We start from the raw sequence: 23,637 nt of genomic DNA, 5'->3' as shown, positions 1-23,637 counted from the left end.
GATTGGAGAGTCTGACCACTGCACAAAGTCTTCTACTGCTCATCTCAAAGATTCTCAATGGGGTTCAGGTCCACACTCTGTGGTGGACAATCCATGTGTCCAAATGATCTCTGATGATCCCTGAACCACTTCATTATTGAGCCCAGTGAGTTCTGGCATTGTCATCCTGGAATATACCCACTCCATCAAGAAAGAAAAAAATGATGGAATAACCTGGTCATTCAGGTAGTCAGCTGACCTCATTCTTTGGACATAATGTTGCTGAACCTAGACCTGAGCAACTGCAGCAACCCCAGATCATAGCACTGCCCCCACAGGCTGGTACAGTAGACACTAGGCATGATGGGGTAAATCTGGACTCATCAGACCACTGTTCCCACTATCCTTCCAGTTTTTAATAATGAGTTGGACAGTTCTTAACCCAATCTGCTTCAATCTCCTTAGATGTTTCATCTGCTTGATGCAGCCAATGATTTGAACCTTCTCAAACAGACTAACATCTTCTCCACCACCACGAGATGTGACTTTCCACATGGTTAATGAAGAAAAGAGAAGCTACTCATTGCATCAGTTGGGGTTAAATAACTTTTTGTCAGCTGAAAGATAACTGCACATGCAGTAATTATCCAATAGGATGGTTGGTTAAATCCAGGTGTTTTTTTGGCCAGGCTGTGTATTGCAGTGTGTGTGCATGTTATCTGTGCTGTAAAACTCATCTGTGATGTTTTCAGACAAAACGGTAGAAATGGGCGTTGGAAGTCTAAGTAGACCTCTGGTGTAAAACATCTTTGTTTTATTTTAAAGCAGAATGAGAACCACATTTTTTTTTTTATTTTTTAGTAAACTAACTGTATCAGAAACTACAGAGGCCAGGAAAAAACTGTTATATTTGTACACGGAATGTAAAAACATCAGTGAAACAAGGAGCCGTAACTGCATGGACTGAAAATATCTACTCTATAAAGAATCTTTTTTGAAAGGACAGAGGAACATAAATATGAACAGCACTCCACGCACAAACATTGTTTTCCTCTTTAACCAAGAAACATTCCACATCAAAACCCCGCTGCTGCCGTGTCACCTACCTACGCCATCAGTGACGAACAACAATTAGAAAAACAAACCCCCTAAAACTAGGAATCCTCACTTCGCATCCAGCTTGGCCATCTCCTGAAGGTATATTCCAATGCTCTCGCTGTCAAACAGAACAAAGTAAATGTTTTTCAGGGAGGAGCTGGTGGACGACACGAAATGGTTGGAGATGGCCTTGAGGATGAGCTGAGCAGCCGTCTGCTTTGGGAATCCATTCCTGTGGGAAAGAAGGAGGTTGATGAATGAATCTCTATCTGTTGTTTCTCAGTTTAACAAACTACTGTGACCAAGCAAATTCCCTTGTGGATCATTAAAGTCTAAGATCAGGCATAACATTATGACCACCTTCCTAATATTGTATAGGTCTCCCTCATGTCTCCAAAACAGTTGTGCCTCATCAGAGAATGGACATGGGCAGCTTTGTGTCACAGAGGCCAGGTCAACACCTCGTGCTGTTCTTCATGTTTTTTTAATTGTTCCTAAAGAACACTGAATTGTAACAAGATGGTTAATAAGAGAAACGATGTGACTACAGCTCAGCATTTACTGGTCTCTAAGCTGCTTCCTGACCAGCAGACCACAGGTGGTTCAAGACCGCTGTCGTGGAACTAATGTCCCACAATGACGAGACAGCCTAAAGGAGGGAGGAGTCCCACCTGGAGGACTGGGGCGGGGAGAACCACCTCCTGCTGAACATCAGCAAAACAAAGGAAGTGATTGTGGACTTCAGCAGGAAACAGCAGAGGGACTTCCATCCACTCATTACCGGTGCCTCTGAGGGGGAAAGAGTTGACACTTTCAGATACCTGGGAGTGACCATCTCACAGCACCTGTCATGGACTCAACACTTGAACACCATGCTGAAAAAGGCCAGACAGCACTTGTACCACCTCAGGCCCCTCAGAGACTTAAAGTTCGCTCTTAAGGTGCCCGGTTACTTTCATCTTGTGTGGGAGCATCACCAACTGGATGAGAAACTGCACCAGGTAGGATTTCCTGGCCCTCAAGAGGGGGGTCCGTTCAGAGGAGTGGACCATCAGATCACTGCCCTGCCCCCAAACTCCAAAGGGCCAAGAAGATCCTACAGCGAAGCCACACCGGACACACTCTCTACTGCCTTTCTACAGTTATACATTTATACTTATATACATTTATATATTGCTGTTTGGAATTATTACTGTTTTTTTGTTTGTTTTTTTGCTGGCTACTGGCTGCAGGTGCTAAAATGTATTTCACTGTGCATTGTACTGTGTAGAACTGTGCATGTGACAAATAAAATAAAAGTCCTGTTCTGTCATTGGTTTTAATGTTGTGTCTGATCGGTGTACATTTAGTATTATATAAGATAATCCTTTAAACCATTATTTCTAAATTGATAGTGAGTGGTTTGTTCATACACTGGGAGAAACTCTTTTTTTTTGTGTCATTCCATTGTATTCTTTCATTCTACCAAGATGTCTTTGGTAGTAGCTTTAACCTTTGGCTGCTCCAGTCTTTCTCTCAATCTGACCACATATCCTGCATCTGCACTAAATTAAAGGATTATGTCATGCTGCCGGTAGCAGATAAACTCTAGTGGTTTTGCCAAAAGTGAGCCGATCTCTAGTGTAAGACACACCAAGGATCAGAGGTGAGCGTGAGTCAGGGTGGAGCTCACCGTCCAGCAGGAAGTGAAGGGAATGCCACGGACTTGAGCTTCTTCTCCTCTGCAGCTGAGAGGCAGTTCTTCACCGTCTTCTCCAGCTGGTCCTCGCACTTCTCTGAACCCCACTGAGGGATGTTACAGTGGATGATGAAGCGGGCTGCCATCCCACTGGCCTGGCTCACTGCCACTGAGAGAGGCAGAGACACATTCTGAGCCAACCACATTTCAGCCTGTTTCATTCCTTCAATCAACTCACCAGCCTTCAGATTCATTATAGTCTTATTGTTTTTAACAATTCAGTGGTGGGAAAGTGGAAAACTGGTACACGTGACCTGATTTCACCCTGAATTGCCCCCAAAAGGTTTCATTTATTATTTTGAATTATTAATTATAATCCATGTGACCTGTGACATGAATATTTTGCCACTACAGCAGCCAGCCCCCATGGTCGATGTGGCATCCAGCAGCAGCAGCAGCAGCTTACTCTTTAAGCTGCTAACGTTCTGCTTTATAACATTTAGCTTTGAGTGTTAGTGAATTTATTTAACAACATTTAACAATTTTTTATTTAACAATTTATTTAGCAAGTTCGGGCAGTTTGGCAGTTACACTAAAGTCAAAACCTGAATATAAAATTCTGCTTCCTTTGTCCAGTTCCTAGTCCAGACTGACATATTGTCAAGTTAATATACGGTGAAATATTTACTATGATCATCTATTATCTGCATTCTATGTGAATCATGTATGGACGTGGCTCTATGGGAGCTGAGAGCTGTGCTGATATTTTTTTCTGATAAAGTTTTCCCAGTAAGGCGACTCTGTGCAGGCAGTCTGTACCTGATGCTACCTCCAAAGGCCCCTGTGCTTTCCGCAGCTCCTTAACTCCTTCCAGGAACTCTCGGCCTCCAGCTTTCTCCAGTGCGTTGCCTGAAAGAATAGCACAGCAGCTGAGCACAAGCTAGGACAGGCACAGGGACGTCTGACAAGTGGCAAATAGGAAATGAAACAGGCGTGAACACGTCCTCCTTACCCACTCCGTCTTTAAGGTCCATCTCTGCATTTGTTGGGTTAATTATTGCCTCCACCTTGATGGTTCCAATTTTGCTGAGTTCACTCTCTGTTAGTGAAAGCTGTGGGTTCACAAAGACATCAGCACAGTGTGTTAAGACAGCTTCTGTTTTCTTTCTTGGTGTAACTGCTGAATGATACTGTATGCAGGTTTCCCTTAGGCCTTAGGATGATTGTGCTCTCATGGGTTGATTTTATGATCTGTCAGTAGCTTCAGATCACCAGAATCAGCACTGGCCCTTAGTCAGTCTAACACAGGTATCAGGTTACCTTCTGTCCCAGGAACAGGCTTTTCGCTGACAGGATGGTGAATCCATCTCCAGGACCATCTTCCACTGTGGAGTTTGGTACGGACTCTTTGTCGTTGTCAGTGTTCTTTGTGGGATGGAAGAGAAATGGTTCATTTAACACAACAGAATGTCCAACTTAAACACATATTAATTGTAATATTGATAATTACTTGCAAGGTGTGAGGGCCAGATGGAGGGCACGGTGCACTGCCACACACTGGTGTGTGGAGTCATATTATGTGCACTGCTTGACAATAAATCAAAGATGTCATTTTCTTCTTCTTTGTTTTGCCTGTATCAGCTGTGGTCTAACAGTTAGCATGTTCAGTCTTTTCTGGTCTATTACAGATTTAATGTGTTGTCCTTTCGAAACTACCTGGTGTTCTGTTCAATGGTTTGTAGCTCTAGTTTCCTAGTCTTGCGTCATTGAAATCCACAGATGCAGCACCACTTTGTGGTGTTAAAGTGAACTGTTAACGTTAAATTATTTTACCTTGACAGTCACACTACCAGACACCTTCTCATTTAATTCAATGGAAAAGCGTTTCCAAACTTTTGACTAGTAACTGGTAGTGTACACACACACACAATCTCTTTCTCTCACTCACCCTTTTTTTATTAGATTAGACTGAAATATGAGCTGGTGTGTTTATTGTTGCACTGGAGTGAACATTGCCCACTTTGTAGAATTCCAAATCCTTTAATCCTTACTGTTGATCGGTAAGTTTGATTCTAGTTATCATATAATTAATAATCTGATTTTCAAATTCTTGCTTATACTTTGAGGCTGAACTTACTATTAGGTTATTAGTCCCTGTTGCCAAGGGATTCATTCAGCTATGAATAAATGAATCATTTTTATTGTATTAATTAATAATCATGTCAATTATTATTCATTGTTGTCAATAACCATATGTGCTCCTATAAAAGCCCAACACTAGCATGTTGATTAATTGCTGCTCTTGTGGTTTTGCATAGTGAATACAGACTAATGGCATGTGCTGGTATGAAGAGTTATTTCCGTCTCTGTCTCTGAGACAGTCCATGCCACCATGAGGTAAACCTCACAAACACAAACATTCAAACAATGCTTACTGCAACATTGTGTATAAAGACTCATTCTCTCTATATAGAGATCTCTTTGTACCATGTGAGTGAATTTATTCCCTATCGTTCATCCTAAGATTCATGAACCTTTGCGTTACCACAGGGGAGACAACATACATTCTGTGTGACCTTGCCTACAAGACACCTTTCCAACAAAAGGTGATTTCTTATTCATGCAACAATCTGATAAGTATGTTCTTCTGGTTTTAATGGTAAAAACAGACTCACATGATCAATCACATCAAGATTCTCATCTCTACGATTCTGAATGAATAGCAAAATCTCTTTTTAATAGTAATGATAGTGTTTACACACCTCTGCATCCCTACTAGCTTTGCAGTGGCAGTACAAGTGTCTTTGGCTGGTCCCACTGACCTTAACCAGCTCCACCTGACAAGCTGTGGATAAAAGGCATTGCTGAAAAGACCTAAAGAGAAACCACTTCTTAACTGTAAAAGCACAGTCACTTTTGTCATCTGTCAGCACTTTTTTATGTAATGGACAGACATAAATCTGCTTTTGTTACTCTGATGTAGGTTCCCACTTTGTGGTGCAGTCATTGAGTTGGGTTGTGACATTTATAAAACAAAGATGATGAAATGAAAAGGAAGATACATAGAACTCAATTTACGGGGCTCAGTGTCGAGTGAAGAATGTATTTCCATCTACATACTCATTCACCATTGTTTCAAAACACCTGCTTCTGTACACTGTTTTGAATATGACTGTTACAAACTCCCTGTCATTGTGCTATTTGTTGCCACAGACAGAATAAAGGCACAATAAAATATATTGTACAGTCTATGGTCATTGCACAGAGACTGCTGCTCCGTTTTCTACAGAGAATGGGTTCATGAAGGAAGGAAGTCGAGGAACATATTTATATTATGGTAATGAGTGTTATGCATCTTTTTGTGGATTTTGATCCGCTGTTTTAGGCTGAATATGTTAATTAGCTCACATGCTAATGAAGGTCTGGATGAAGTGGTGCCAGTAGTATGTCTAGTCCGTGATATTCACAACAGTGACATTACAGCAGAAAGTTAATGTCTCTGCCAAACATTCCCCTATATTAATGCAGTTAACTCAGCGATAAACAAGCTTTTTTCATTTTTTTCTTCACAAATCAAATCAATGCAACTGACCATTAACAATTCTAACTGCTAATTCTAACTCTCTATCCTAATTTTTTTTGCAAAAAATACAGAGGTCTTGGTGACACCCTCCATCTCCCAGTGTATTCTGTTTGTTCTGTTGAGCAGACTGACCTTTGGCTTGCGGCCTCGTTTGCCTTTAACCTTTCTGGGTGATTTGATGGGTTTCTTGCCCTTTGAGCGTCCCTCCTGCTTCTCTGGGACAGATGCCTGGCTGTCCACTTTCACCCGGCTTCCTCTCTTCTTGGAGAGCAGCTCTGGATGGATCCGAGGCAGAACTCCTCCATTTGATATGGTCACCCCCCTCAGAAGCTGATGGAGAGAAAATATCAGAAATAAAAGGTAGGCCTATTTATAGACTGTGTACTGTCACAGTGCATTCAAAATACACTGGCCATGCATAACAGTATGACCACTGACAGTAGAAGTAAATAACATTGACCATCTTGTGTCAATTCAGTGTTCTGCTGGGAAACTTTTGGACCTGGTGTCCATTGGTATGGATGTTACTTAGACATGTACCACCCACCTAGACCAGACCAGGCAACTGCAACCCATAGCAATGACACTCCTTGATGGCAGCAGGATGCAGCCTGACACACACACACAAACTTTAGGAACAACTAAAAAAATACAAAGAACATCACAAGGTGTTGACCTGGCCTTCAAATTCACTAGATCCCAAATTCTTCAAGTATCTATGGGATTATCCACAGAGGCCCCTCCCCTCAACTCATAGGACCCAAAGACCCCCACTAACAACATTCTGTTACCAGACACCACAAGACACCCTCAGAAGGCCCATGTCCATTCTCTGATGAGTCACAACTATTTCGGGAGGGAGACCTACACAATATTAGGCAGGTGGTCATAATATTATGCTTGATAGGGTGTATACTGACTGACTTGATATGAATGATGTTCTGTAATGAATGTGAAATAGATGCGGCCGTTCGATTGGAGGTTCATGCTTGAACGCTTAACAAGCCCCCATGCACTAGGTGGCAGCAATGCTCAAACTAATCTACAGGCTGCCTGTTCACCCCAGTAAAAGAAGTACACATGGCTAGTGGTGGCGGAGTGGAGGTATTTAGTACATTCACGTGCACGTGAAGAAACCGAATTAATGCCTTAATGATTAAGGCCCTTAATCCTGGACGACTGGACAATTTAAGCGCACGTAAACGCGTAACTCCCACTTCTTCGTATTCGACTAAAACCCAGATAATGCGATTGAAAGTCAATTTATGTAGGCATGTAGGCCTACGGCTTAATCGGAGTTAAACTAGACAAGTGTGTGTGCATGCTCACAACCGCTGCGTTGTGACCCTGGAATAAAAACATCCAAGAAAACCAGTATAAGAAAGTTGATCAAGACGAACTGACTGACTGCAGTAGGCTAGCGGAGGAAGAGGAGGAGAGAAGTTTCTAATGGGAGTGAAAAGAAAAAGGGATGAGGCATATGAGGCAGGAAAAGAGTGGTAGGTAACTGACGTAAGAAGACACAAAATATGATATCTAATGCCATTATGTTATTGTTCTGATGTAGCTGATATATTTTGAAACTGTACAGTCTGCACCATTGTTCTATGTTGTCTTCTCAGCTGTACACCATCTGTTTACAGCAGTGAAACCAGTATTGGCAGTGTAACTAAGGTTAAAGGCAAACTAATACACTGGCAGATGACGGCAAATAGAAATATGCCAAAGCCCTATTCACACGGGATTAGTTTTACCTGAGGATGTCCTGTGATCCAGACACTACCCCCTACGTCTGTGTTTCATGTGGCACATTTACACCGGATAAACAAACTGTGTTTTACTCAAATTCATGATCTGTTGTTATGTCTTTAACTCTCATTCCACCTAATATCAGAGACAGTTTAAATTACTTTGCAAATTATAATGGATGATAAAAAATATATTTTTGCTACCATTTGTCCCGGGGAAGAAATAACCAGCAACCTGGCGGTATCTAAATCAGCTCCACCTTTGCCAACAAACACATTAATGATTGATTTAATGGCTTCATCTGTCAAAACAGGCGAATAGTTCGGCGACATTTCGACTAACATCTGTCCGAACTTTGAATTATAGCACATCCTTAATAATTCTTAAGCGACAAGAGGCACAAAAAAGCCGCAAATCAAACAAAAGTCGTTAAAAAGTAAAAGTTCACCCCTAAATCACAGAGACATCGATTTAGGGGTGATTAGTATTATCAGAGGACCTCTGTGTTATGAGAGACAACCTGTGATTATTAGAAATTACCGGAGGTCCCCAGGTAAAACTCCCGTGCGAACAGGGCTTTTGAGGTTTTCATTACTTCATTAAGGGTGGTCTCCTCAGCAGCAGCTGCTTCTACACAGCACTGGGCTCACATAAATTGCCAAACCTTTTCGTCTCAAGACCAACAAAAAAAAAAAAAAAAAAAAAAAAAAAAAAAGTATTGTCTCTCAGAGACCCAGGCTTCCTGAAATACAACCCTAGTTGTCATAACATCTGCACTTATAAAGTAGCAATTTTTCAATAAAGGCACATTCAGATGGTAACATACCCAATACCCACTTTTCTAATATCACGCTGACTTTCACACACCTCTAAATTCTCTTACACACGCCATATGTTTTCAGTCTAATTAGACTTCATATATTGTGTGACTCTATTATCTTTTCAATACAGTTCATATGTTTAATGTTGCACAAGAGTCAACGTTGCCAACCTCTACTGTGTAGAATTCCACAATCCTTCAAACTTTAATGAATATTGATGTGAATATTGATTAAAGATATTTTTAATATACAATAAAATTATTCATTGAAATTCTCAATTGATCATTTGAAACATTTATCCGACTGATAATTGGATTTTATGCCCAACACTGATTGTCACTTTGTCGTTTTTCCCCTGATTTCGAATCCTCCCGGACAAAGCTGTCAATTATTCTATGCTCAAGCACACATAAAAGGCTCTTTTTCAATGTGGGTTCAGTGAAATGTATCTGTTGTCAAGGTTTTCTCTCATCCAGCTTCCCTCACAAACCTGCCCAGTGTTCATTGTTGACAGCTGTTCATTCCAACTTAACTGTTATGAATAATTTTCAGATCCGCTTATTGTATGTCGTACAGTCATACATTGTATCGGCCTCCACATATTTAATATAATTACTATCATCACTGGCATAGTTCTGCTTTAGCGCTCCTGTTTATTCTTTTAACAGTAAATTTATGCACACATTGTATACCCACTGTGCTTTTTAACTTTGAATGCTGGGTCTATCCATCCTTCTCACCTATTATAAATCTATTATATATATTGTGCATACAGTATATTGTATGTATTGTACATACATATATATATGTATGCTTTATCTTGATGTATAGATGTATAGTTTGCTTTCTTCCATTTTTCAATTCTCTCTATTTCCTTCTCTACTGTTGCACATCCATCTGTTTTATCTTGATAACCAGCTGGCCTTGAACAGATTAATCCCCTCAATGAGAGTTCTGCAATTTATATTAAAGGGAGTTTGTCCTTGCCATAATGACTTGGAGACTTTGTCTTGTCTTACAACAATGTAACGTTGAAAGTTAAAGAGTTCCTCTTGACATGTGTGTAAAACTATTCTGAACTCAGTCAATATAAGTCCATATTTGCCCATAAATTCATTACAGTTTTTCTAAACATTACTAAACTTTGGGGACATTTTTAATGAGCAAGTGGCGTTGTGAGAAAAAGGGGTAACAGCACAATGGTGATTAAATAAACAGGTTTTATGTCAAGATAAACAAAGACCTCACTCCTTCGTTAAACATCATTAAACTAGCTGAAGGATTTGACTTTTAAGCCAGTGAATGCTGCTCACTGCTGATTCAGCTGCTTCCTTCTGCCGAGGGTTTAGAACCTGGAATAATCACTTGCAACGATAGTTTTTGCTTTTTATATATTTTCAGCACATGTTACCAGTACTGCAACAATACTCACAACCGTAATAAGTTTGGTCACTAGGATCATGATGCCATTTTCATACTGTCACATATCTACACACAAATACCAGTCTGCCTCTTGTAGAGCACTGTCTTACCTGGTTGAGTTCCTCATCATTAGCCACAGCAAGCTTGATGTGCCTGGGAGTTATTCTGCCTTTCTTGTTGTCCCGGGCTGCGTTTCCTGCCAACTCCAAGATCTCCGCTTAGAAGAAAGGAAACAGAGTGTGGAAACTCATCAGGCAAACAGTGCAGTGTTTTCTTGTATTTCAACAGATTTATTTTCCACATTGTGAGTCCTCTGACCATCAGCAGCATTAATGCAAAGGCCAGAACATTAAATCCAACACACTCCAGTGAAAAAACGGGATCGCTGCAGCACTGAGTATTCAAACTCTGTTGAAATAAATTTTATTTATATAATGCCAATAGTAGTACAAATTGTCTCAAGACACTTGACAGAATCTGGTCTGAAACCTCCAGTCAAGCCTGAAGGCGACGGTGGCAAAAACTCCCTTTAAACATGGAATTTGTATAAGTTATGATCATAATGCTACTTTTGTGAATAGTTTCATGGTGTGAGTGAAATGCATATAAAACTTGTGTTTTGTACAGTATATGCAATACAGAATAATGGGACCTGCGATATGTAACTATTTATTGATTTAATAGTGTGCAAATGTTTTAGCTACTACAAGTGAGAATGCTGTCAAAAATAAGGGTGACAATACAAACATCATACAAAACGCATTAAAAGCAACACTATATGATGCACCACTGTATGATACACTTTCACCCAGTTTATGTGTCAAGTACATTCAAAGGAAGAACTTACGATGAAATCTCAACTAAAAAGGTGTTCGCTTTTCTTTCACTTATAGGAATTTATCTTTTTCCCTCACTTTTTCTAATTTAAGTTGAAGAATTTTACAATTTTACTTCATATTTCAGTTTCAGTTGTTCAACAAATCATCACATGGGTGGTCTCTACAGTGATACATCACCATTGGCCAGTTACTTTTGGATGGGTAGGTGAGTGGACCAAAAGGAGCAACACATTATAAGACCCCCCATCAAGTTCTATTTCTCAGACCTCAAGTCACATCATACTGTAGATGCCACAACACACTGATGTGTTGATATAGAGTGTTTGTATGGAGAGAACTACACACTTCTACAGACAATGAGCTGGTATGTATGCTGCTATAATCATGTGACGCCACCCTACCTGCCAGGTACTCAATGACAGCTGCCATGTAGACGGGCGCCCCCATACCAATGCGGTATTTGTGCGTGCCAGTGCGCAGATACCTCATCATTCTCCCCACGGGGAAGATGACACCTGCCCTGGCTGAACGGGACAGCTTGGTGGCCTTCTTCTTTCCTCCTCTGGCTGACATTCTGCTCTGGACACACAATGGGAGCGCAACAAGTGAGTAACAGAAATCACAATGGCACACATAGATTCAACAGATTATTAATCACAAAAAATCATGAATGAAAAGATAAAAAAAAACAAAACAAAAAAAAAAACAGTTTTTACTAAACTTTTAAAACTTATCTGGGAACATCTGTCCCTGACATAGTTCTCCATTTATTGGGCCATGCACCGTGATGCAACAATGTGATTTGGAAAAAATAAAAGCTATGCAAAATAACCATATAACATTATAGGGTATTTGCATGTAAAAACACTGAACTTAGAAATGTGTATCTGTGATGAAGCAAACTCAGTTTAGAAAGAATGACTACTTATCAATTTGGCTGATAAAGTGTCCTCATTCAGTGCCAACTGAATGAATGAATTGTTGAGAGAGTGAGTGGACAGGAGCATATTTAACATGTTTCCTACTTCAGCTGGAATTTGGGGAGAGACGGAGTGCCCTTATCCCAGTTTTGATGTCAAAGAGAATTTGACCATTACTTCAAATCACAGATGGGAAATGCAAGTGTATCTGTGACTCAAGGAAACAAAGACCAACACCACAATTTTACAACTGACTGACTTAATATCTCTGGATTCTGGGTCAAAGTCAAGGCTGAAAATCTGGAGATAACCACAAACACACAAGTTGTTACTTCAATTTCCAACATCACAGCTCTATGAGATGGGGTTTTCTGCAATGAATGCCAATTAATGTGGATGTTTATTTCTGGTAATAACAAACACTTTGAGTTTCGCACATTAATACTAGGAAGGGTTCATCTTGGGAGGATATGTGATCCATATGTAGACGTTTTTAAAAAATATCATTATTAATATGTCATGCGCAGTATAGTACACATTATGGTGCACATTTTTGATGTCTCATAAACCAGTGGAATTACAAAAAAACGACGTTTTCACAAAATAAAATGTCGGTGGTAAATGCTCTTGTATCCATAGCACTTTTCTACCTATTGGTACAGTCACAGTTCATTCATACACCAAAGCACCTAATTACTCTGGGTTCAGTGTCTTGCTCAAGGACAGCTGGCATGTCCTCTGTGTAGCAGGGATAGAACCACTACCCCTCTGGTTCCTGGACAGAAGGCTCTGCCAACCAGAACCAAATTGAAAAATGAATCCTGATGGTAAGACTTTTAGAGAATTTCTTGTTTGTTTTTTATTTTTTAAGTCTTTATTTAAATATAGTTTGCTGGAGAAACTTTATTAGGCAAACGAACAAACATATCCTCAGGTTGGTGTCTTTGACTCAGCTTGACAGCGAAACACAGGAAAGTATGTGTGTACATACAAATGTGTTATTGTTGAATTACACCGTTTTACTTTTGTCGCCTCAAGGTACATGTTTGCCGAGGACGTTACAGGGAAAGGTAAACACCCCCTGGTTCCATGTGAACCAGTGGCAGCACTGAGCGGTGTGATAGGTTGCGGCCTGCAGCAGCCGCTCGGATCACACGTCATTTACATGGATGCAGTAATTAAGGCTCGAGCTCACCGCTTGCGTTTAAACTGTAGGATACGATGTGCGCGTGTGGTGACCGGCACGCGCAGCGAATGGAAAAAGACGGGAACGTGACCGGAGATAAGAAGGCTAACGTTCCTGTACCGGACTTAGCGGTACAGGAGAGCGAGCAATACTCTAGCCGTAGCTACGCAGGCGTTAAGCCGGACTTTTCGGTTATTTTTATTGCTGAAAATCCTGACACTGCGATGCTAGACATGCGTTAAATGTGTGTTGTACGCACGAATTGAACATAGCCGCTAGATAACGTTAGCTTCGACGTGTTGGCTGCATTTGGCTTGTTAAAAAAATTAATTCCGTGCACAGTCGGCAGAGCACTTTCGTCTGTTATTGTACAATTGCGACGTTAACCACAACGACCCATTTCCCTTTCGACCCCCCGCCCGCCCCCTTCTTTTTCCATTTGGCCTCCAATCCTCGGCATGTGTGTAATCACATCAGACATGGGAAGTAAGGAGAGCTCTGCCGTCAATCCGGATATGCGCCGAGGCATGAAAAATGAAAAAAGGTCAAAGTTTCTACCTGTTTTTGTCCTCTTTTCACGGGAATCAGCGCGAGCCTGAGATGCTCATGCACAGTGAAAGACCGTGTGTTTTGTTTTGGTTCTCTTTATTTGCTGGCCCTGTGCGTAATCCCAACCTTAGAAAAAAAAAATGTGCAAGCAGGAAAACGTAGTCTGGTCGGAGGCTGGCTCTGTGCTACTGATGCTGCGAAGGGGAAAAATTCAGTAGAGGGAAAATCCACTGAAAACGCCCCCTTACCATGGCTCCAAGAGGACTACGGTTGGAGGTGGTGGTAGCTGTAGCATTGTGTGTTTGCAGGCACAACACTGATACTGTAAACTCCTATAAATGCAACAGATTCGACATGGTAATCAAAACGATGGCCCACAAAGTCGTACAGTGTGTATTGGCTGTTTTTGCTTGATATTTCTATCTTTCTAGGATGGTAACTGTAGGCTGTGCATAGTTTCCAGTAGCTCAACAGCAAATGAACAAATCCCCTTGTTTAATAATACTAGCAGTTATTTCTATAGCACAAGCATGCTTTGCATGAGTAAAAGAATGAAATATAAAAATGCTAGTTACTATACAATAAAATACAAAAGTGGTAATGATTTTATAAACTGCAAAAGATTAGACGAAAGCTACATAAATGTGAGCCGAGAGAAGATAATTGTTTGAAGCTGTCTATTAGATCAGAAACTGTCGTATCTGTTCAGCTTACACATTAGATCACACTGTCCGCACTTAATGGGCAATTGTGTGCCTTTGTGACACATTCAGTGTTTCAGGTTAGGGGTTTGAGTGACTTTCATGAAAGTAATGACTTTATCTTGTACACATGACTGTCATACAAACTTGACACATTGTTGAGTTTCCATAAAGCATCTTTTAAGTCACTGACTCAGAAAACAACACATTTACAAAGGGTGCCTACGAAGCGTTTACTAGTGCCGGAGATCACAAATCACTCCATCCACATAATGGTAAGATAGCTATCAACAAAAGTGAAATGACATTCACTTTAAGTCCATTTAACTTAAATAGCACCAATCACAATACACATTGCCTCAAGATGCTTTACAAAATCTGGAATGAATACGTATATTGAGACACAGTGATATTATTGACTAAATACACTCACTTGCCAGTAATATAACAGTCCTGCTCCAAATCCCATATCATTATTGTGCTAATGTTCCATTTATGTTGAAACAGCCTAAGAAAGATGACAATTCAACTTACTAGTGTGTCCATCTCATTATCTTTACGGTTTAGGACCATGGACGGTGTAGATACCTGCTTTTCCAACTTGGCTGAGTACAGAGTTTCAGGATGTGTGGCACCTGATCCTCTTAAGTGAGAATCTGCTTCTGGTCTTGAGATGAAAAAAAGATTGTCATCTGCCACACCACAAGCCCAGTGATGGGTAACTAGGAGCCTTTTATGGTGTTAGTGTGACACCTCACCCTCCCTTCTGCGATTGAATAGGATCACTACATGAAGAGTTACACTAGACAGCTTTTTCTTTTTTCTGTTTGGATTACTCTTTAATCTTTGCATATTTTTTTAACATCCATAGTAAATGGAAGGAGCTGAGGAGAATACTAAAAGAGGCCATTTTGCCCTTTTAGCATTTGGAGGGCATGTGATGACACACATACATCCCACTTTTTGTGTCCTCTTCAGATTCTCAAGAAAATTCCTTGGTGACAGGCTCAGCCAGCTGTGCGTCATTCTCAAGAATATCTACAATCCTCTTGAGATTATGACCTAGTTTAAGAGTCTGTGATGTAGATTTGTTGAGGCTTTTGTCTTCATCAAGGCTCACCACACCCTTTACTGCTTCAACCACAAGTTAAAGTTGGAAGGTATGTAGAAATCCTGAATTTGTTTGAATTTTTCAGCTTTCCATAATTGCCATGCTTGGTTTTGTCATGTCCATGCTCGGCATACAAATGTTCTCCAAGCCTCAAAATGCTTTTCTCCTCCCCTACAACGCGTGTGTGGCACTTTGAGATTTCAAGACTTCATTATTTTAAACATGATCTTTTTGACTGAAGTTCCATGCAAATTTCTGTCTTTTGATTTCAAAAGGAAAACTTAAGAGATTTTGCTCCTGCAGGTTCATTGCTGTGTTTGAATGCTATGTGCCTAGCCATTTTATGGCACTTTATAGGACAATACAGACAGTAATGTGTTTTGGTGTAAACTCTGGCACCATCTGTCTTTTTCTGCAGCTTCATTACCGACACTTCTGTGTTGTGTTGTCAGGGTTTTCACTATGATATACTATTGTCTTTATCTGAGTTACGTCTGGGTCATGTCTTTCTTCTCTAAGACATCTGTGGCTTCTTCTTCGTATTTTAATAGCACAGCTTTATTCCTAAATTGGTCAGATCCCTTCTGAACTACTGTTATGTGCTGATTCTTCTGAAAAATAAATATACAAGAACCATTACTAAATTATTATCACCCCAAAACAAAACCCACAGAGTCCTGTGGGTAACATACCATAGTTAATGGTAATCCAGGCCCTACTCAACTTGCTGCCTGATTAACTTGACTCTTACGCTTGGGTCAAAAACACAGAAACATCAGTTTATTCATTAGTTAGAAGACCTTTTAGACAGTATTTTGCCCTTATAGGTGTTAACCAACTAAAATAATAAATTAATTTGAACAAGTATGCATTAACAAAACAATACTTCCTTGCATTAAAGTTATGTTATATGTGTAATTCCGTTAATAATAGTATACTGTGCAGTTTGCTTTTCTCTTCATATTGCTATGGTAAATTTATTTTATTCAGTTATTTTATGAGAGTTTTATGGCATAATATGAGCACGTCATAAATCCAGAAGTCCCCATGTAGGAGGCACTCTGCAAGGTGATCAAAGTGAACGGACTGAAGTAGATCGTGAAAAAAGGTGAATTATGCTGTGTTTTCAGCTGTACCAATCGGGCAGACCGCAAAAAACATTTGGGATTTTATAGACTGCCAAAAATTTTTACAAATCAGGGAGAACAATGCCAAAGTAGCTCTCAAGCTACTTGTTAGTTCAGGTGATCTATGCTGCTGACCTGTCATTCCAACAGATTGCATCATGTGTGGGTCATCCTTTTACCTGGAATACAATGAGAAATTGTGTTGCTATTGTGGCAGACTATTAAATGTGATCAGAATCAGATATAAGTCAATAATGCCACAAGTGGTAGCTTGATTTGAATTATATTATTATCAGTACACTAGAAAGACGCTATCAACATTTCAATTAACTGACAAGAAATGGGCCAAACTAATTCAGACGTTTTGCCTGTAGCTTCTGGTACAAGCATCTCCTTTCCTCTGATTTTGGCATTGTTCTCTCTCTATGTTTCTAATCGCTTTTGGCAGTCTATAAAATTCCAAATGTTTTCATAGTCTGTCTGACTGGTACAGCCAAAAACACAGCAGTATTCACCATTTTCCACAATCTACTTCAGTCCTTGTGCTTTGTTTATCTTACTGAGTGCCTCCAACACGGGAACTGATTCATGACACGCTGATGATGCGCCTTGAAATCCCTCTATTCCATCAAAAACAATGCTCATTTCATGTATATGTCAATAAGGATGTTCAATCTGTTTAAATTGTGTAGCTACAGCTAGCCTTTACAGCTGTACCTATCAGTATCAGTATTCATCTATCATATGGGCAGTTTTTGTACTTACTATCCTATGTAGTTGTATGTATCAATAACTGTACAGTTTTTATATACTGTGTTAAAAGTTCCACTTAGATTCTGTATATCCTCTGTTTTGAAAATCTTTTCTGTGTCATGCTATGTTGTAGTGGAGTACACAGAGCAGTGATATCATTCTCAGGATATGTGTAACACAGTGGGACTAGGAGAAACAGCATTCCACTAGAAGTGACAATATACATGACACAACACAGAGAATGAAAAGTAAATATTAAATAAAAATAACAAATGAAATACAACAGTAGTTCTACATATGTGGAGCAGGCTTGGTTGTACAGTTTCATAGCAGCAGGAAAGAACGACCTATGGTAACACTCCTTCACACAGTGCTGGTTAAGCAGTCAGCTGCTGAAGATGCTGCCCAGTTTTGTTATGGTGCCATGGGGATTTGGGGATGACAGCTTCAGCAAAACTGTGAGTGTTGGAGGTAAGCTTGAATGTTTATGCTTGATAAAAATTAATGTATACACCTAGTTTTCAACACAACACTGATTGGTATCCAGGTAGAGCCTTAGATTGACTGACCCCATACGTCCTAACTGTGTCTGAATCTAAATGTCACTCTCCTCAAGCACATTGTTTATTGTGAGAAGAAATGACCCCAAAATACTATTATTATAATAACATTTTGGTCATAGCATATGCAAAGAATTGCTTTGTTATGTTGTATGAAAATTCCACAGAGATAGATCATTTGGATGTAAAAATCAAATATTACTGAACTAAGTAACAAGATTAAAATTTTTTAACTTGAGTGTCATAGAGCATAGTCCATGACCAAGGTAGTCGACTGGAAAGGGACCATCTTGGGTCTAGGTGGTGATGGAGGTGGTGGAACAGATTGCTGATACAGACAGCCGTGGTAGAGTGACAGAACAGCACTTAATTTAAAGTGCTGAAAGAGTCCAGTTGAACTCAAGAGAAATCACAGCAACAGGACCTTACTTACTGATCTTTCTCCTTAGCTTCATTAAAAGAAAATTGGGTCTTTAAATGAACAAACTTCTACAAAACTTTACTTAACCCTATTCATGTACACTGCTATTACAAAACAATGAGAGGACGGATACAGTGCTGTCAGACAGGTGCCAGAGTCCTACAAAACTGCATGAAATAATCAGTAGGAGACACTCACCAGGTTGAGCCTATGAATCCAGCCAGTCAAATTAGACACACACTGTCTAGATGCAGGATAGAATGAACTTGTCCGAGGCCTGGCATGATTTAATTATCACCAGCAGAGGTCAGTACATAGCTACCTAAAAATGCCTCTGCTGACTCATGGACAAAAACAGGCAAGTCTCTTACAGAGTTCACTGGGTTGATAAGGACCAGATAATAATGATTTAATAGCTTGAATAGTATCAGGTTGTCACTTTCTGTAATCATTAACAACAGGATTAGAGTAGAGTAAAACAGCATTTGTTGGAAAATATTTAATGTTGTTATACACTTTAATGAATGCCATGTTAATACTGGAACAGCCAAATATACTGTGGTCCATGTTGACTTGACTGCATCACATAACTGCAGCTTCATATTTAAGCTGTCCATGTCCTGGTCTGGTCTACTTGAATATCATCTTGAATTCAGGTTTGGTGTTTTTGGGAGGCCCGTGAGGTTCATGGATTTCACGTTCATAACATCAGTTTGCATTACTTGTCTTGTATATCATAATGGCCCTAATAAACTTGCTTGCCACCTGTTCCCACTCTCACTTACCTTATTTTCTTAATCTTTTACATTAACCTTACAATAGGACTGGCTTCACTCCAAACGTACACCCAACGTGCACAACCAGTATTAAATAGAGGCCTGTAGCTGCAATTTAATGGTAGCAACAGATATCTTGATTTGTCACGGTAGAGAGAAAACATTTATATTAATTATGGCGTATCCACGTATTGAAGGTTTTTGTGCATCACTGTGATATTTAATGGAATATTGGCAAAGAGTTATGATCAGGGCAAATACAAGAGGCAAACAGTACTGAAAACCGTGGGCAAAGATTCCTGTGTACTGTCATCTTATATAGCATTTATGAATATAGCTTTTGTTGTGCCCTGTCAAAATTGAAGTCACAAAAGGTTTCTCAGAAACAGGGTAAATTACAATATATCTGTAGTTGTCCACAGTACACAAATAAATCAATCGTAATGACTAGTACAAATTAGACCAAGCTCATGGTAAAGCAAGCTGAGTTCAAAGGTCAATAAGTTCAAAAAATTGGAAACAACCAATAGTGAGATTATAAATACAGAAAAGCAGCACACCAATATTTTAACCGCCCCTTGGATCTCTATGTTGTAGCTCAAGAAAAAGATAATCATTCTCAAAAATGTCTGTTTGGCCTTCCCAAGGCAATGACAGAACCAGATGTGTGTCCGTAAATTAGTCACTATTCCTCTTTATTTCAGAGTTTCTGGGAATCAGAAATCAATCAATCTGCCCTACTCTTCCTTCTGATTAAGACATCAAATGTTGTCTTGATTGTCGTTATGTTGCTCACCTCAGACCGAGGTGATAAATACTGTATGCAAAGTGTACGGAAATAAAAATACAGAGGAATTATGATGAGTTGAGTTATTCTTGAATCTTTCTGGGGTGGCAATACTTCCTAAGATGTAACACATCTGTGAAATGTCTCCACATATCTGTTCTTGAGGTGAGCAGACACTTATGCACTTGTAGCCTGAGGTTCACAGCCCATGGTGCAGGTTCACATAGTGAGAGGGATTCTGCAGAATACTGGATCCTCTTTGACCCACAGGATGTGATTGTCGTGGTCTGTGTTGTTCATAGACATTGGAAGACTTACTACTGTAGCAGATGCTGTGCTCTCCAGCATACCCCTGCTCAGGGGCCCAGCGGATGGCTTCCACAGCCTCACTGTCTGAACCCTTCTAAGGGGTTCTTCTGGGAGGAAGGAGGCCCCAGAGCCTCTCATCTAAAAGGGCATGGACACTCTTAGTCAGCATCCACTGTGGATGGAGAAAACACCTGGATACAACCAGATCCTCTGCCTTGTGTTGAAAGGGGTTGTGTGTGTGTGGCTGTTTCATAGGATTGAAAATTTGATGTAGCAATAAGTATTATACAGTGGGTGAGGATGGACAGAAGCTAGCCATTATGCCATACTTAAGTCTGACTTATTCTTCTAGCATCAGATACATTTAACATGGCACAAGAGTACAGAGATTCACTTCAGGGACAAAATTCAACAAACAACAAATATATGAGGAACCAGATCCCTGACGTCAATGTCCTTTGACAACTTGGAGCAGAGCTGGAAGTCCCTGAGTAGCTCCATGAGCCAGACCTTTATGAGCATGGTAGGTGTGGTCTGTCCCATGTGACTGTGATGGTCATGTGTCCAAACACTTTGGTAGTGAAATGCCATGACTAATGGCAAAATAGATCAGAATAGTGACCTTTTCAAAGGGGAATCCCAACATGATTAGGATATAGGAGATATTCACCTCAGCTGTGTTACTGTTCTCTATCAAATAACAATCTTCCATATTCCCTGTTGTTGCATTTATAATTCTTGTCGTGATGAAGCAGCCTCTTGAAAACTGATGATCATGAAAGCACTTTTAAGAATGACTGTCCACTGCGGGTAGAACAGAAGAAGTATGCCACAGTATGTCTCTGCATGCTTATATACTGGCAGGCTCAGAGGATGACTCCATGTTTTCCTATGACCCTCCAGGGCATCGTGCTAATCATTTAGAATGAAGATTAAGCCTTTCCTTATGTTAGTTTAGGCTAATATCCAAGCAACAGACACATGCGTTACAGTACGTGGTGAATTATGATTTTCTTCCTCTTCCTCGTCTCATTACAGGAACCTGGGGTAAAAAGAGCCAAAGCTTCCTCCAGCCGAACATCCGAAGACCATCTCCTCTTTTTACATCTCACTTTCCATCCTATCCCTTCAACCACAGTGTGAAAATAACAGTATAAATGTGGATGAGAAAGATAAGCATCCATGGTGAATTATTATTGGGGGCATGACTGTTCCGTGTCCGTGTACGTAGAGGATGTGGAGAGCAGCAGTTGTTTGTTTTCATTTGTCATTGAAAATGAATCCTTTAAAATGTTCTTATGACCAAAGCAACAACTGTTGAAAAGGTAAAAAAAAGTTAAATTTTATGTATCTTTTATAATATTGATTATATTATGATATTTGAGTATATTCTGATGTACGTACACGTACACGAATTTGACAATAATACAATAATAGTCAGTGTGTTCATTCTAAATAAATATAGGCGATATTGTTGAATGCAGTAAACATAAATGCTTCGATATTCAGGGGCGAATAATTTCAATGTGCAGTGAAAATTTCTTTCGAGTAAATAAATGTCAGTTCTTTTGTATACGCAGCTGAAATTTATTGCTGTTATTGCTGGAGTCCTTTGTTAAAGCACTGAGGAATCTTAATTCAATTTCCTGTACGTTTCATGCGCACTCTGGTTTGTCTCACCCTGGGAAAGTGACCCTTTTGGCCAGCTGGGTGGGACTTCCTACTATCCTTCTGCCCTGACTATCTCATCACCTACACACATCTGACATAAGAGGGAAACCCTGCCTTTCCTCCCCTGGATGTTTATGGACAAACATCATGCCAGGTTTAGGGGTCGCGGTGTTTATTTCAGTTCTTTTGTACTTTTTGTGGTGTGACTAACTGCAGGTCGAGGTGAATGAGATGAAGCACTAGTCAAGTCCAATTTGTGGTGTTTGGTAATTGGTGGAACTTGGGGACCAATTAGCTCAGATTAAAGTGGGGGAGGTGACAAATGAGTAATGATACCCTGACTCTTGTTATTTCCTGCTGTGGTTGAAGCACATTCTGGTAATGTTCAGCTTTGGTGTTCAGTTATTATCTGGCTGGTGGATTTGTTCACTCAAAGTTCTTAGCAGTTGTGAAATTACTGCTATTACTGCTATGACTCAATTTACAGGTGCAGTATTTCTGAGTGTTAAGGCCATTTTGCCCCTCCTTTGATAACACTGTTGCTAAGAGAAACCCGAGAGATAAGATTTGATCACAACCAGTACCAGAGTACATTGAGATCTTTTTAGACTTAAAGGATCTGGTAGAACAGAGCAAAAAAAGGTACTATGAAGTACAGTGAATCTGTCATGGATGTGATCATCGGCTCAAAATGTCCTTTTGTCCAGTACTTTGCAAGGCTAGTTTCAATACCCCATCTAGCTAAATTAACATATTGAGTCAGAATAACAAAACTATATATTTATATATTATTTGCCTATTAAGCCGCCTCACAGGATGAGTGATTAGTTTTGCCATTCTGTTCATCTCACAGAAAAAAAGTAGTGTTGAGTTCTTTTATGTCAACATCTTTTATCCATTATTTCTCATCTTTTAATAGATGACCATCCATTCATTATGGGTTAACATTGTGCTGTAAATGTTTGGATTGAATGACTGAGTCGGATCAACCCCCTCTGCTTTGATGGTTGGTAAACAAACAAAGCCAAATCATTTCTTTAACCCTGATGCAGAAATAATCACAGCACTGGCCAGCTATCCTCATGTGCTAATAATGTGTACTTGTAAAACAGATGAAAATTCACCTATCAGCTTTACTTATTTAATTCCTTTATTTTTCCTTTTACGTGCCTATATATCTAGTGTATTTACACGTGTCAAAGTGTCCAGCAGTCCCATAAGCCAATTCAGTGTGTTTGATCTTCCTAACTTCCTGTGGCTTTGTGACGCTCACCATAATTAAACTCAGATGGAGCCCATTTGAGCAATCCAGCATGATTTAACCCAGGTCTGTGTGACAAACCCATCAGCAGCGAGTGGGATGGGCTCAGAGCTGTTTCCCAGCAGAGGAGCCCTTGAAAAGTCATCTTCTAAATCGCACTCAGGTGGCAACGTTAACAGACAGCTGGAAAAGCTATCTGACTGTTTACTCTCTTTTTGGCCCACTTTTCCCATGCGTTCATGACTCATGGTAGGTAATGATCAAACCTTATTTTGGAGTGCTTCTGAAAGTTATCAAAGCATTTTTCAGCCTGCAGTCAAGAGGTCTGGGGAGTTT

General features: G+C 40.0%; 1 protein-coding gene across 3 annotated transcripts; it reads right to left on the bottom strand.

The window, feature by feature from the left end:
- Positions 1-771: 771 nt before the first annotated feature.
- On the bottom strand, positions 772-14,022 carry LOC125019250 (core histone macro-H2A.2). 3 transcript variants are annotated; one of them, XM_047603874.1, is made up of 10 exons: positions 13,834-14,022; positions 11,571-11,748; positions 10,441-10,547; positions 6,471-6,668; positions 4,076-4,180; positions 3,768-3,867; positions 3,575-3,664; positions 2,750-2,924; positions 1,749-1,866; positions 772-1,309 (listed from the first exon to the last, which is right to left on the bottom strand). In XM_047603874.1, the coding sequence occupies exons 2-10, from the start codon at positions 11,740-11,742 to the stop codon at positions 1,199-1,201; spliced, it is 1,176 nt and encodes a 391-aa protein (XP_047459830.1). In that variant the 5' UTR covers positions 11,743-11,748; positions 13,834-14,022; the 3' UTR covers positions 772-1,198. The 3 variants fall into 3 exon arrangements, with proteins under 3 accessions (XP_047459830.1, XP_047459832.1, XP_047459833.1); XM_047603876.1 differs by having other exon boundaries at positions 11,571-11,743; XM_047603877.1 differs by lacking the exon at positions 1,749-1,866 and having other exon boundaries at positions 13,834-14,020.
- Between the last annotated feature and the right edge of the window lie 9,615 nt (positions 14,023-23,637).

Source organism: Mugil cephalus, chromosome 13 (assembly GCF_022458985.1).
Source record: "Mugil cephalus isolate CIBA_MC_2020 chromosome 13, CIBA_Mcephalus_1.1, whole genome shotgun sequence".
In the NCBI taxonomy this organism is placed as follows: Eukaryota; Metazoa; Chordata; class Actinopteri; order Mugiliformes; family Mugilidae; genus Mugil; species Mugil cephalus.
Note: the sequence above shows the minus strand (reverse complement) of the source record. Positions and strands in the feature narration are given on the sequence as shown.

Bases quoted from the DNA above. Each gene is read 5' to 3' on its own strand.
- LOC125019250 (XM_047603874.1), bottom strand. From the start codon at position 11,742: ATGTCAGCCAGAGGAGGAAAGAAGAAGGCCACCAAGCTGTCCCGTTCA. The intron at 2,925-3,574 runs GTACAGACTGCC...TGCCTCTCTCAG, and splicing joins GCCTTTGGAGGTAGCATCAG to TGGCAGTGAGCCAGGCCAGT. The intron at 1,867-2,749 runs GTGAGCTCCACC...TTTCCCCCTCAG, and splicing joins CCTTCACTTCCTGCTGGACG to AGGCACCGGTAATGAGTGGA.